This window comes from Meles meles, chromosome 4 (genome assembly GCF_922984935.1).
Source record: "Meles meles chromosome 4, mMelMel3.1 paternal haplotype, whole genome shotgun sequence".
In the NCBI taxonomy this organism is placed as follows: domain Eukaryota; kingdom Metazoa; phylum Chordata; class Mammalia; order Carnivora; family Mustelidae; genus Meles; species Meles meles.
The window spans coordinates 93,431,463-93,447,121 of NC_060069.1; the positions used below are offsets into that span (position 1 = coordinate 93,431,463).

At 40.6% G+C, this 15,659-nt stretch overlaps 1 protein-coding gene across 1 annotated transcript in view; it reads left to right on the top strand.

The window, feature by feature from the left end:
* The first annotated feature begins 3,676 nt into the window (after positions 1 to 3,676).
* The window catches only part of PCOLCE2 (procollagen C-endopeptidase enhancer 2), a 64,429-nt gene continuing 52,446 nt past the window's right edge, over positions 3,677 to 15,659 (top strand). Inside the window, exons 1-2 of the mRNA XM_046001449.1 lie at positions 3,677 to 4,086; positions 5,116 to 5,224. Coding sequence (XP_045857405.1) covers positions 4,004 to 4,086; positions 5,116 to 5,224 — 192 coding nt within the window. The 5' untranslated portion in view covers positions 3,677 to 4,003. The remainder of the gene's footprint in view (positions 4,087 to 5,115; positions 5,225 to 15,659) is intronic.

Consider the following 15,659-nt stretch of genomic DNA (forward strand, 5'->3'; position numbering starts at 1 on the left):
CGCAGACCACACCTAAGTTCCAGATATGGTCCTGCCTCAAAGAACAATGGGAGTGACCTAAGGATAGAGTCCAGCCCTTCATTATCTCCTGTCCTACCTTCTCCCCCTCAATCTGATGCACTGCCCTGGATTGTTGCTCAAGCACCTTTCAAGTTAATTGGAGATCATCCACATCTGAGATTAACTGTACTGGAAGAGGGCACTTAAAATGTACTTAACACCGGCTCCAAATTTTCAAAGATATTGAAAAAGTGTTCAGGATTTTATCTTCAAAAATGGAAATGGAGGGGTGTCTGGGTGGCTCAGTGGGTTAAAGCCTCTGCCTTCGGCTCAGGTCATGATCTCAGGGTCCTGGGATCGAGACCCACATCGGGCTCTCTGCTCAGTGGGGAGCCTGCTTCCTCTTCTCTGCCTCTCTGCCTACTTGTGATCTGTTTCTCAAATAAATAAATAAAATTTAAAAAAAATGGAAATGGAAATTCAAAAATTTATTTTGTATTTAATAAAATTTCATTTATATTTGCAACTATGTGCCAATTTTCATAATGAACAAACAATGAGTCAATTGTGGATTTTTTGATCATAATTTTCCCTGCAAAAATGCATTCTAGCAAAATACAAACATCCTTTCGTTTACTCTTAACTTTCACAGCACTATATTGTAGAAAATTAATTTTGAAAAATTATTATAGGGTTTCTTCATTTTTTTCATGGACACCTTTTTATTTTTTTAAGATTTTATTTATTTATTTGACAGAGAGAGATCACAGGTAGGCAGAGAGAGAGAGGAGGAAGCAGGCTCCCTGCCGAGCAGAGAGCCCAATGAGGGACTGGATCCCAGAACCCTGAGATCATGACCTGAGCTGAAGGCAGAAGATTAAGGCACTGAGCTACCCAGGCACCTCTCATGGATTCCACTTTAATATTTTGACATTAAAAAGCATTCCTTTTTTAAGGGACTTTGGTCAGCAACCTTCTTTAGCTTTTTCCGTCAGTTCATCGGAGTAACTCATCCAAGTCTTCATTCGTCAAAAGAAGCCCATCATCCTCCCACTTCTTTCAACCTCACTTGCAACCATTTTATAAATTCCAGATCTTTTACAAGATCAATACAGCACTATGGATTGAAAGTGCACTGTTATTTACATTGCATTTTCAGATGTTTACAAAGCTGATGAATTGACCAGAGACTAACAAACAAAGACGTTGACATATTGGGCCTAGCTAGATGCTGGTGTTGTGCAGCAAGAAATGTTTGGGGACTAATTTTATAAGTGGTCGGTTCATTGGCGAATATTTCCATATTTCCATGACTTAGATTCTCTGTGCAACTTACTTAACTGCGGAGATTGGGTAATGTATACCTGGAAAATAAGGATTACTTCACTTAACACTCTGCTTTTCTTTTCTTTTTTTTTTTTAAAGATTTTATTCATTTATTTGACAGACAGAGATCACAAGTAGGCAGAGACGCAGGCAGAGAGAGAGAGGAGGAAGCAGGCTCCCCGCCAAGCAGAGAGCCCGACGCGGGGCTCGATCCCAGGACCCCGGGACCATGACCTGAGCGAAAGGCAGAGGCTTTAACCCACTGAGCCACCCAGGTGCCCCACACTCTGCTTTTCTTTCTAGAATCTACCACCGGGCTTTCATCCTCTCTACCCCTGTCCCTGACTAGGCCTGGAATTCTTTGGCTCCCTGCCCGTTATGCCAGTTCTGCATCACTAAAGTCCAGAAATCAGTCTCACAGAAATGGACCATATACACACATTCAAAGTCCACTTGGGTCTGTCTCAATTTTAACACGTTAAGCTTCTCAGGACACTTACGGTTTATAATTTTCATCTTGGAGCTGTAGTTCCAAGACAAATACGTTTTTCTAAGAGGAAATACTATGGGTTTTAATAAACTTTTAAAATCATATGGTAACATCAATGTTTTCCTGTGGGTCTCAACAACAACAGAACCATCAGTGTTGTAAGCCTGACTCTTTAGTGAGGATAGGAACACAGTCATCATTCTATAAATTAAGAAAAGAAAATACTGTTGCATATTTATGTTCAAATAGTTTTCTATGTATTGGGACAGGTTTAATACTTTGTTTTTGAATTTTAAAGTTTAAAACCTTAGCTTAGTCCTAGGAATGAAGTATTTCCTGGCTATGATGACTTCAGATCATTACCAGAAAGTGAATTGAGCAATATTTTCACTTTATAATTTAAAACTTTGACTTTTTCACAAAATATCATCTAAAACACTTAGGCTGTTGGATAGCATATTCTTGAAATGTGTGCAAAATAAACAATCATTTATTTTCCTTTTTGGTGTTTTAAAGCAATTTTTATTGGGTTGAGGGTGTAGGTTTTAGGATATAATGTAGTTTGCCAAATTCTGTAATCCTTTCTTTCTTTTTTAATGTCATAAACAGGGTGTGGTGCATTTAGAGAACTTTTTAAAAGTTATAGTTCTTGGTCTTTTTTTTTTCCTTCATTTTTTAAAAAATAGCAAGATAATCTAAACCCCATAGGGAAATTCTGGTTTCTACTATTGTTTCCTGGGGTTCCCCACTATTAAAAGACAGATTATTTCCTGTAGCTAGTTTTTACTTATTTTCTTGCTAGGAGTGTTTACATTCTTAACATTGTAAGTTCATTCTTAGAAATGAAATCTCGGCAAGAACGATTTCAGTGCTGGTTTTTTGGTTTTTGTTGTTGTTTGGTTAGAAAGGTGAAAATAATTTAGAGGGAACAGCATATATAGGGCATCTAGATTCAGCTATATTCCTCTTGTGGTGATATGGTTGTTGAATATCTCAATGAAGCCATTCTGTTCTTGTTTTTCTTTTATTAATTCCTAGCTATTGGAAAGCACTTAACAAAATAAGGTGTTTAAAATTATTTTTCTTTAATTAAAGTCTTGATTCCACAAGACTGGAATTGTTCTTAGAAAAACAAATTCTCTGTGAATCTTAACTCATTAATGTTACAGAAAGAAATTGTTGGAAAAGATTCTTTAAGAACAGAGAGATGCCAGCAACTAAACACCATTTTCAGAACAGAACATGGTGAGATCTCCTGATCTGGGTTCCATCTTCATAATCTGACATAGTTGACATAGTTAATGGCAATTCACTCACAAATCGCTTGGCTGAAAACACAGTTTTAAATCCCTGCACAGAAAACAGATTCCCTATTCTCACACATCAGTAAAAACAGAGAACAATCTATTGAGGCAGCGTTTAAAGTAAAAAGATAAGAGCAGGAGTTAAAATTTGATAGAACGCCCTTCTGGTTCCCCCTTTTCTTGCCTTAGATCTGTGTGTTTGAAGGCGACAGAAATAAAAAGGGAACCCCAGTTTTCCAGCAACCAGCAAGCGCTAACTTTTTTTTTTTTTTTTTTTTTAAGCAACTAAGTTAAACCACTCTCCAAAGCAAGCCATGACCCTCTCTCTGTGAATCGTCTGTGGATCCCGAAGTCGGGTCCCGCTTGGGAACCCCTCGGCAGGGGTTCCTCTCCTTTTCTCCCCGCAGGCCCCGCGGGCGGAATGTGACAGGCGCTGCGGGTCCCGGGGGCCCAGTGAGGAGACGCCCGCCCGCCCCAGGAGAGGAGGCGGCTCCGGCCTCAGAGCCGCCCCCTCCCGTCGCCGTAGAACAAACGGGATATTCAGCAGTGGCCTGTGGCTGCCAGAGCAACTCCTCCGGGGAAATTCAGCGTCGAGGCAGCGTGCACCGTGATTGCCTTTAAAAGCGCCCCACCCGCCCGCCGCGCACACCCGGATACCTGGGCTGCCCCGCGGCTGCGTGCGCACGTGTGTGTGCTCGTGTGTGTGTGTGTGAGAGAGAGAGAGAGACAGAGAGAGGGCGGGGAAGCGAGCCGGGCGTGTGCGGCGCGCGAGCCTGTGTTTCTCCCCGTGTGTGCCAGAGTGTGAGCCTTGGGGGGTGCGACCGGGTGTGCGGACCGGCGTGCGCGCCGGGGTGGGAGCGAGCCGAGCGCGTCTACACCGGCCATGAGGGGCGCGGGCGCCTGGGCCGCGCTCTGCCTGCTGCTGGCGGCGGCTGCGCAGCTCTCGCGGCAGCAGCCCCCGGAGAGGTAACGCGACCCCCGCCCGGGCTCCCTCTCTCCCCGCCTCCGTCCCGCTGTCCTGCAGCCTTGCCCCGCGGTTTTACCGCAGCCGCGTAGGGGCGCCCGGGAACCCGGCGCGCGATCCCGCGCTCACCCGGGCTCCGGCGTCCGCTGCCGCCGCGCGGACGGCCCCCCGCTCGGCCGCGCGCCCCCGGATCGGCCCGCCGGACCTCCCAGCCGCCTGCCGCACCACCACGTGGCGGGGGCTGAAGGGGACCGGCGCCTCCTCTCCCCCAGTGCGTCTGCGGGCGGAGGGAGGCACGAGGGCCCCAGGCTGCGGTCTTTGCCTTTTCACTTCTGTTTTACTCCCTCGGGAGGCTCGGCCCAGATACGGAAAGCCTCGGGGAAAACCCGAGTCCCGCGGCGCGCGGGGAGCCGCTCCCGGAAAGTTAACCGTTCGTCAGCCCCCGTCAGGGTTGCCAGACCACCCAGGACCTGGGCTGGGGGACCCATCCCGTGGCCACCTTTGGCATCTCCTCTTCCACCTCCATCACCAGCAGCCTCCCTTTATAAATGCGAGGCTCTGCCAATGGTTAATGGTTTTCAGAAAAGGGGAGGAGAAGTAGGCATCTCTCCACATGTAAGAAATTAAAACTTTTTTAATCGATTGCTTATCTGTCTTTGAGACCATGTACTTCGCCTAGCTCTCACCTTCTTTCACTCATCTCCACTCCCCAGTTAAATTTTCCATTGACTATTTCCCCATAAACTTTTACCACTACGTGGAACATTTGATTGCTTATGGATAGATGGATAAACAGATGTTGTGTTATGAGGATGGAGATGGCAACTGGACAGAATGTTTTATTAGACTGTAGTTTAAAAATTCTAAACTAGCAAGTTTCAAATCCCTTATATTTCAAATCCCTTATATGGTGCAAACGTTTATTAATCAGTATTAACTTTATCCATATTTAGAAGCTACAACCTTTCGGAAGTTGACATTAGATTGTTAGACCCAGTTTCAAATTAAGTTTCCTTCTTTTATTTTCCCAGACCTGTTTTCACATGTGGCGGCATTCTTACTGGAGAGTCTGGATTTATTGGCAGCGAAGGTTTCCCTGGAGTGTACCCTCCAAATAGTAAATGTACTTGGAAAATCACAGTAAGTATTTTTTTTTTTTTTTTTAAGGGTATTCTCCTGGAAGTGGGTATTGGAAACAGTGGAAGGCTGCTGCATTTTTCCTCTGGTGTCAGGATTTGGGTAGGGGGCAAATGCCTGAAATAGTAAAATGTTGGATTGACCTCAACTATTTGGGAGATTTTTATTAATAGAACTAGTGGTGTCCTGCATTAGTGATTAGAAAGGGCACAAGATAACGGTTGAAGGAATAAATTCTTAAAGCAGATGTGTTCCTGAAAACCCATCCTGATCCAGCTGAGTTTCATGGATTCAAAACTAAGGCTGTTTTCAAATTCCTGTCGTAATGACTTTTAGAATCCATTGGTTACCTGTGCATTACATAAATGTCTCCCAGTGGGGAATATAAGAGCAAAGGTAATTTTCATCCTGACTACTTTATACCCACTATGGGTGAAAGGGAAAAGAAAAAGGAAAAAAGAAAATCCCATTTAATGTCCCTGACTTAAAACCACCACTAAAGGCAGTTTAAAAATAGAGAATAATAATAATTATGGGGTAGGGTGGGAAAGTGTAAACAGCAAACAAAGGCTAATAAAATGCCCATGCAGTTAGTAATGACATAGATTATGCTGAGTCAAAAAGTTAGATTTCCAGACAGCCATCTTAAAAAAGAAGTCTGGATTTAGAATCAGCTAGATTGAGTCTTCTTGCCAGTCAGTGTGATAGTGAGTCTTCTTCATTTTTTCATTGTTGGGAAGTTATTTGGTAATTGAACACATTGGTTCACTGAGAGCTTTAGTCCATCAGATTGTGCTACCCACTGATTATAATTTTTAAAAGTAGCTACCTCTCTCTGGGCATTTAATGTATACTAGACACTGTACCAAGTAGCTAACAAGCATAACTTCACTGAATCTTTGAAATCACTCTGAGAAAGTGACTCTTATATCCCCATTTTATAGATGGGGAAGCTGAGGCCTAGAAGAGTTATGTAAATTGACTTGATCAGACATTTGGTAGTATGAATGAAACCTGTTTTGCAGTGAGGCATTCTTACCAACAGGCAAATATTTGGGGTCCCCCTCCTTAATAGAAGGTGTGGCTTCTGTCTGCACTGATACTTTCCTATAAAATATTGACTATCTGATGAACTGATGCAGATTTCATTGTGTTATTGCAGCACATGGGGCTAGGAGAGAATATGTCATAAAAAACAGCTTTGAAATATTGATATTAGCATAAATGTGAAATAAGGCTTCAAAATAAACATGTAACTTGGTTTTCATATTATAGTTGTGTTTCAGTTGCAGTTTAATGGATTTAAGTTATAAATGGTCCAAGGAAATTAATAACTGAGGGGCATTGTGTACCTAACAACTAGAAATTCATGGTTGACTGTATATTTAGGGTATTATGGGCATTGTTGGTGTGGCATCAAACTTTGATGGGTGAAGAATATCCAGGGGGTTTTCCTTGGTAAAGAAGTGGTAGGCTTCTGGAGAGGACTGACTGACCACCATATTCTTATGTGGGGGGAAGGAAAGTATAGTGGATGTTCTATTTGGATGCAGTGTAAAGGTAAGGCATATGGGCTCAACAGTCAGACTTCTCTGGATTCAAATTCTCATTCTTTCACTCATAAATTGTGTGACCAGGACTCCTTTTTTTTAAACCTCGGGATTGTTGTGAAGATAAAATGGGTTAAGTACATGTAAAGCCCCTTGGCTCAGTGTTGGGTTTGTAATAAAGTACTTAATAAATGTTAGCCATCACCATTATCATTTTCATTATCCTTATTATTGTTGGTATTGACTTCCCATTCCTTCTGACCCTTGGTCGATTTGGCAGATCACTGTTACCCCCTTACCTCACTGGCTGTGCTTGGCATCAGCTCAGAATAGCTCAAATCTTGCCGAATAATCTACTTTGTCATCTGTATCTAGGAAGAATTATTTCTGTGTTGGGTTCTTCTGTAATCTTACTGAAAAGATTCCATGTGAGTCAGAACTAGGTCAGCTTCCAATAACAGTGGCCTAGAACAACAATGGCTCTGACAGAACTTTGGTTTTCTCTCACATAAGGGAATCTACAGGTAAGCAATCCAAGACTGGGGTGGCAGCTTCAAGCCAGTAGGCACTCTGTATCTTTGTCTGTCCCTGCTTTGCCATACTCAGATGTGTGCTCGAGTTCCAGCCATCATGTTTACATTTCAGCCAACAGAAAGGAGGCAAAGAAGAGCATGTGTCTTCCCTTTAAGGACATTGTGCATAATTACATGCAACTCGCTGCTTACATTTCGTTGGCTGGTTCTTAGTTATACTGCCACTTCTCTCTGCAAGAAAGCTGAGAAAGGAAGGCTTCATTTCAGGTGTCCATGTGCTCTGCTAAAATTCAAAAGCCTTCTTTTGAGTAAAAGTTTTCTATCAGCTGTGGAAAGAAGGGAAACAGGCAGACGACAAGCAGTCTCTGTGGCATATTTATTTGTGGTTTTCTCAGGCTGCCTGAGTGATGTTCATGAAGTTGAGTAACAAATATCAGCCTTTTGGAAAAGAAAAAAAAATTTTTTTTTTTTAAAGAAAGTATAGGTAATATAGAAGAAAGGACTACACAGTTTGCTTTTCTAGTCAAAAGCTTAATAGTTTTCACTCTTGGTCAGTTGAGTTTATTCTGTTCCAAGGGGCTAGGTCTTCTGTGTTTGCATGAGTTGCCACCGAGAACTTCCAGAGAAGCCCAGCATGTTCTGGAAAAGTAATCTTTCCAGATTACTGCCTCTGTTGTGCACAAAGGCCATGGGTGCTCTCAAGGTCTTAGTTTGACAACATTTTTATTTCTTTGTATTTCACAGAGAATAGCACTAACTCATTTGTTAAAATCTTCTTAATTCTTCTTCACAGTCCTCTGGCTTGTCAGAGTAGCAGAAGGGAACTCCCCAGCTCCCATATATCCTAAGGAACATAAAAAGAGAAGAACTGTGGTAGCTCTAAAGCTGGTGACCCTGAGGTCTCTCACTCATTCAACAAATGTGCTTTGAGTGCTGGGTGCTATTTGGGTTATGGTAGCAAACGAGGCAGCCAAACTCCTTACCGTCATGCAGCTAGCATTCTAGTTTGGGGAGATAGGCGATTAATGTTTAAATAAACAAAAATTTTGTTTAAATAAACAAAAAAAAGAAAATTTAAAGTAGTGATAAATGTATTATAAAAATAAAATAGATACTACTTCATATCCATTAGGATGGCTATTATAAAGAAATAGAAAATAACAAGTGTTGGTAAGATGTAGAGAAATTGGATCCCTTGTGTATTGGTGTTGGGAATGTAAAATAATGCAGCATGCTGTGGAAAGTGTTTCTCAAGAAATTAAACATTAAAAAAGCAGAATCAGACCTGCACATACAGAGAACAAACTGATGTTTGCCGGAGGAGAGGGAAGTGGAGGGGGTGGGCAAAATGGGTGAAGGGGAGTGGGAGATACAGGCTTTCAGTTATGGAATGTATAAGTCAGGGGGATGAAGGGAGCAGCACAGGGAATGTAGTCAATGGTATTGTAATAGTGTTGTGTGGTGACAGATGATAGCCACCTAGCATGATGTATAGAGTTGTCCAGTCACTATGTTGTACACCTGAAACTAATGTAACATTGTGTGTCAACTATAATCCAACAAAAAAATTAAATACAGAATTACCATATTATCCGGCAATGCCACTTCTGGGTCTATACCCCAAAGAAGTGAAAGCAGGGACTTGAGCAGATATGTATACATCCATGTATGTGGCAGCATTATCATAATAGCCAAAAGGTGGGAGCAACCCCGTATTTATCCACAGATGAAGGAATGAACAAAACGTGGTATAGACATGCAAGGAAACATTATTCAGCCTTAAAAAGTAAGAGAATTCTGGGGTACCCGCGTGGCTCAGTCGGTTAGGCGTCTGCCTTTGGCTCGGGTCATGATCTCAGGGTCCTGGGATAGAGCCCCGTGTCAGGCTCCCTGCTCATCGGGGAGTCTCTTCTCCCTCTGTCCCTCCTCTGCTCATGCTCTCTCTCTCAAATAAATAAATAAAATCTTCAGAAAAAAAAAGTGGGGGGGGGGGATTCTGACACATGCACCAATAGGGACGAACCGTGAAGACATTGTGCTAAGTGAAATAAATCATCACAAAAGAACAAATAGTGCATGATTCTATTTATATGAGGCACCTAGAGTAGTCAGGTTCATAGAGACAGAAAGTAGAACGATGGTTGCCAGCCTGGGGGTGGGGAGTTAGTATTTAATGGGAATAGAGTTTCCCTAGGGGAAGATGAAAACGTTCAGAGACGGATGGTGGTGGTGACTGTTGCACAGCAATTTGTAAAGCTCATTCTGGCTGCTGTCTAGAGGATGCGTTGTGGGGAGTTAAGAATGGAACAAGGAGACCAATTAGGAAGCTAATGTGGCATCCAGGGGAGAGAAGATGGTGGATTGAACAAGGACGGTAACAAAGGAGATGAAAAAACATGGAATATTCTGCCCAGAGCAGCTCTCTCAGCAGTTCTGAGTGCAGTTAGGATATAGTGGCTCCAGCCGAAAGGCTGGATATACCAGGCTTCGGGCCCTGGCTTGGCAGCTGCTCCAGATGCAGCTGAGCTCTGGTATGACCTCATCCAAGGCCGTCTATTCAAGTCTTTCCCAAAGTGGAGGATCCAGTCCATCTTCCTGCTCCTGCAGATAGTAAACCAAGAATAGAATTTCTACTGGGTGCTTATCACTTTTATCACTGGGTGAATATCACTTTTATTAAACATCACAGAGATGCTTCAGAGCACCTGGGTGGCTCAGTCGGGTAAGCATCTGCCTTCAGCTCAGGTCGTGGTCTCAGGGTCCTGGGATTAGATCCCACATCGGGCTCCATGCTTAGCCAGAAGTCTGCTTCTCCCTCTTCTTCTGCCCCTCCCCTCTACACTCCCCCCAAATAAACAAATAAAATCATTTAATAAAACCATAGAGATTCCTCAAAATGGGAGTCTCAAAGTGGCCCTAAAATTCTAGTTCCTGTAGTTGGAGAAAACTATACTGTCTCTCACTCCTTACCTGCCTCTTATCCTATTCTCCCAGATTAGAGTTGTATTCCAAGCAAGGTGGCTTTCCTCACCAAATGGTTTTCCTTGAATTATATCTTATCAGTAGGATATTGAGGAAAGTCTAACATTAGTATCTGTATGCTTTGAGAAAGTTGAATGCTAGTTGTCACAGCCAAACTTCCTAGCCAATTGTAATGGACTTTCAGGTATGGAAATATGGCCTACAGATTGGAAATTTAGATTTGTCCTTATATTATAGTACTTTAAAATTTTCATAGCTGTTTCTTGGACAGCTACACTGTCCCATATACTGTCTACATTGGCTACTTAACTTAATTGACTAAATTAATTACAAATTCAGTGTCTCAGTCACTTTAGCCATATTTCAAGGACTCTGTAGCCACAGGTAGAGAGTGGCTATCATATTAGACAGTATATAATATGAATATTTCCATCAACACAAAAAATGCCTTTGGACAGTGCTGTTCCAGAGAACTTCTGAGGTTAATTTTACTCAAGTAAAGCTATGATGAGGACATGGTACTCTATGCTGCTTAGTTGTACTTCTGTTTTGCAAGTGGGGAAGCTGACCCTTGTTCTGTGTGGTGTTGAAATTGTGACTGGAACTCAAACCTCATGACTTAGCTCTATCTTTCTGGGTACAACTCTTGGTGACCTCAACTAGTCTTAGGTTTTACTAATTAATTTTGCTGATTATGAAAAAAATATTTGCTGAATATGTTCTCAAAAATATATGGTTAGACATTAAAGAGAGAATTTGAGGGTGAAGAAATTGTAAGATATTTTGTAATCCGTGATGAGGTCGAAGGTTTCTTAGTTTCCTGTGAATTGGAATTTAAGGGACACCTGCATAAAAAACCTACTTGACATGGATGATGGAGGCGGGAGTTAAGTATGATTTGAGAGCTAAAGTATGTAATCCTTTGGAAAATAGTGGTTGATCTAAGCAGATTTGGAAGGACAGCCAGACTGGGTTGAGACAAAGATCACCTGAATTGATCTCTATGCCATTAATGGTGTCATTAAAAATTCAGTGCAAATGTAGCAAATCACCAGTACCTTTTCTGTTCCTTGGTCTTTTCATCCATAATTTGTTCACTTTATAATCCCATAGTAGAATTACAGATACGTATTGATGGTTTGACAAAATTTTTGAATGAAAAAATAGGCATAGTAGCAAAGTAATACTTTGTGAAAGCAACTATTCAGAGTTTGATTTGGGCTACATATGTTATGACTGGTTAAGTGGAACCAACAGAATCTTTGTTTATAGCAACTATGCAAATTAGAAGAAACTGGAAGCCTAAAACCTTCTGGGAAATCACCTTGAATAGGTATGTAGGAATTGTCATTTTAAATCAAAGTTAAAACTAAATGCCACGTCTGAATGTGTTGGGCAGTTGCTGTCATTAGGTAACAGAAACAGCAGTTGGTATGTAGGTTAAGGTGAAGATGATTTTGTGCTTGGAGTTAAAGCGGGGTGTGATTTACAAAATTTTTTAAAATGAGATACTTCATTTATGTTGTCCTGTTGTTACAGATCATTATTGAATTACGAAGTATTTACTATTTATATCTCTTCTTTACCCCCCCCCCCCCAATTTAAAAGTATTGAAATTAGAGAGCCAATTATTGAAGGCTTCAGTTATTTTCTTCAGTAGAAATCTGGCTTGAGAAAAATCAGCAAACATTTGAGGAATTTAAAATTTTAGAGGCATTAGAGGTTCTTTTAACTCTGAATTAAATAATGTGGGAGGGTCGGAAAGTCACAGACCTTTGCCAGAAGTGGGAGAACAATTATAACAATGAATAGACTCACTCCCATTTAAACTGGAAGTGTGTGGCAAAGTTTTCTTTATCTAGCTAATTCATGCAGAAGATAAAAAAGCATAAATTATCACATGTCGAAGATCTTTGGGCTCCCAGGTAATGCATATGCTATTATTTTGATAACTTTTTTTTCTGTTGAGCTGGAATTAAATATACTAGTTATTATATAGATTATAGATATAAAGTAATATAGGATTATATAAAGTAATACTGTGTGGTTTTCAGCATACCTTCAAATATATTGTATCATTTTATTTCATTCCCATCCAATTCTGTGATGTCGGAGGATGCCCATTTTGTAAGTAGGGAAACTGAGGTCTAAAGAACTCCTAATATTGTTATTCCTGCAAAGATATGAAAAGACTAGAGAATTTTTCGACCAGTTGATACAAAGGCACTGTTACAGACTTACTGAGCAAATAAATGGACATTCACCCAATGCTTATTGAGCATCTTCTATAAGCTGAACATTGTGGTGGGTTCAGGGGGTAAAAAGATAAGACATAGTTTCTGTCCTTGAGGAGTTTATAATCTAGTATGGAGTAGTTAGACGAGAAACCCAGTAGTAGTTATGTATGTAAATAACTATGATGCTCACTGTAAGTCGCTTTAAGTATTGATCATGTGGAATGAAAATGTTATTTACATTTTTAATTATTGAAATTCTTAGATTCAGTAAATGAAAATAATTATTGCCTCATGCTAAGAGTAAAAGATGTTAAGACCCATTTTACATCTGTCTTACTCTAAGACTTGAGAAATTGTTACTGTATCCTTTGTTTGACATCCTAGGGCCATTTTTAGTTAGCAAATAATAGCACCTTGGATAAACCTCATTGGCTATGATACTGCCACTGCACAAAGCTTCCTAGGACCATTTTATAGTGCTTGCCTTGATATTTCCAAACATGAGAATAAACAATTATATAAGGGCATTCCTGTACCATTGCCTTTGGGGTGATTGTGCCACTAAGGTATGTTAAAGTCATCATTCTGAGTCCATCCTCCAAAAGCCTGATCAAGTTTAAATGGTATTCACATTTAAAGAAATGATAGATTAAAAATGTGGTGGGGATATATATTTTCCCAATAACTTTCATATGCCTTCATGAGAAGAAAGACAGCAGTGGTGGGGCATGGGGTTGTGTGAAAATTGAAACAAATAATGATGTTCTACTAAGATCAATGCTAGGTATAAAATTTGAGAAAACAAATAGTGGATTTAGACAGGAACTCAACATTTAAGTCACTTAATTATACCTAAGGTATAGCAAGGGGTTCTAAAATTACTGTAACTATTATTTCCCTTGCATAACCACAGCAGGACAGATAGGGGAATGAAATTTTTGGCCTTAAACACATATTTCCTGGCTTTAAACTACATGTACGATTTAGAATTATATAGAGACTTAAATTCCGATCTTAACTATAGGTTTTTTTTTAAACGTACATATACATTTGTTGGACTAGGCTTGGTTATTTCAGCTGCCTTGAATAGTAACTTAACCCCCTGCTTGACTTAATATTATTTATATCTGATCCCTTAGTAAAGATGTGGATAATTAGCAGAATGTTTGTATACCCAAGGTTGAAGACCATACAAATAGGGTGAGAGCACTAAAGCTGGTTTTTGTTTGCTTTTTTAATTAAGAGAGTATAATTCAGATACTTTGTGATTCTTAGGGCACTTAAACTGTCCCAGTTAGGTTTCAGTTGGTAAGACACCGGAAGAGCTAAATAAAATCTGTTTCTTGTTCCCTTAAATCCTCCTGGGAAGCAGGGAGAATATAAATCCTAAAAAAATAAGCGAATAGGTTATTCTTCCACTGGGGCCTCAGTCCAGTTTTTCTAAACTTGTTTAGTTTTCTTGTTTTTTAAGGGCCTCTATTGCTTGCTTTTGTTTTGTTTCTCTTTGTTCTTTCCATTAAAGTCAAATATATTTTTATTGATTAAAAACCTAATGTTTTATAAATGCTCTTATTTGTTCTGCCTGTATTTTTTGTGCAGGGGTGAAGCAGAAGCCTTAGAAAGGCCTTAATGAGGAGGGAAGAAAATGAGAAACCATGAAAACAGTCTTCATGTTTTTCTGAAGAAAATTCTCTTTCATAACATCTTAATGACGAAAAAGTCATTCGTTCCTGAAACATTGCTTTAATAACGGAGCACCAAAATAACACATTTAAAACCTCTCTGTTAAAAAGCACTATAAACAGAGAAGGCATTTAACAGAGGTAGAACAGCCAGAAAGGATCTTAAGGAATATATTCTTAAAAGGATGGATGGAATTACGTTCCCATTCCTTGCCCACCTCCAGAGTTCAATTTGTGATGTGAAATTATGGGCAAGTTAGAATTGTTCCATAAATTTGCAGATTCCTTACAATCTGTCGTGTATTGACAATACAGAGAGAGAGAGAGAGAATTCTCATCTCTTGGTTACTCTTTGCTGGAGGCCAGAGAAGCATTTAGGTGGCTCCTAATTCTCAAGGTTTCTCTTTTCTCCCCTGCCTCCATTCTTCTGCTTAGGTAGGAAAGCATTCTTGTGACGGTTGCTGTCCCATTTTCCTGGTGCAGTGACGTTTTATACGTATGGATTATTGTGTCTTGATCCTACGAGAAATGCAATCACTACCTTCTTCTTACACAGTTGCACCTTATAATTTAGCAGCTTTAACAACAGTGGCAGTAGCTGTTTGGGGTACACTTGACTGTCTTACTCTAGGAACTTTGGAGAATAGAAGTGTTTTCTTCAGATATATTATTTGTTAGATCATGACAGTCAATGTGGCAAGTCTTTGGAAAACCAATATAAACATCTAAAAATAAATGGAACACCCACAGAGGAGTGGGGAGATGGAATTAAACCAGTACAAGCTCTGCCACTAAATATCACCTCTCTTTCATCGCCTCACCCCCAGGACAGTCTGGAGGACTGCATATAATAAAACAGTGTTTCCCAAAATGTGGAGGGAGGAGAGACCATTAGGTCAGAGATGGGCTGTTCCGTGGGTGAGACTGACAAGGACACGGGGAAGCCAGTGGGCCTGTTATCGCTGCTTACTGCTCCTAGAAATGAATTGATAGGAGTCTGATTGCTACACACAGATTTTTAAAAGCCCTAGGCTACAATTTACCTTTCCTGGAAAAAAATCATAATTTATTAATTCATTAAAACCATTTTTAAAGTACATACCAGAGATCAGATGCTGGGTTGGGCCCAGAGATGGCAATAAGAAGAAAACCACATCCCTGAATAGAACAGGAGGAGGTAAGGAGGCTCTTACTAGTCAAGGAGATATCCCCAAAGCGAATGACCCTGACACAAGATGACAGGTTTCATGGTTAAAGGTTGTAAATGTGGCAATATTCAGTGACTAGAAGAATGGATATTGGAGAGTCATACTGACATACCAACATTTGGTCAGACCTGCCTTGTAGGGGTAAAGTGAGGATCGAAGGAGATAGTAGATGAAAGTCCTTGGCTTGGTGCTTGATACAAGCATGCACTCATAAACGGTTATGGTGGTGATTATTTTTCTAACCTC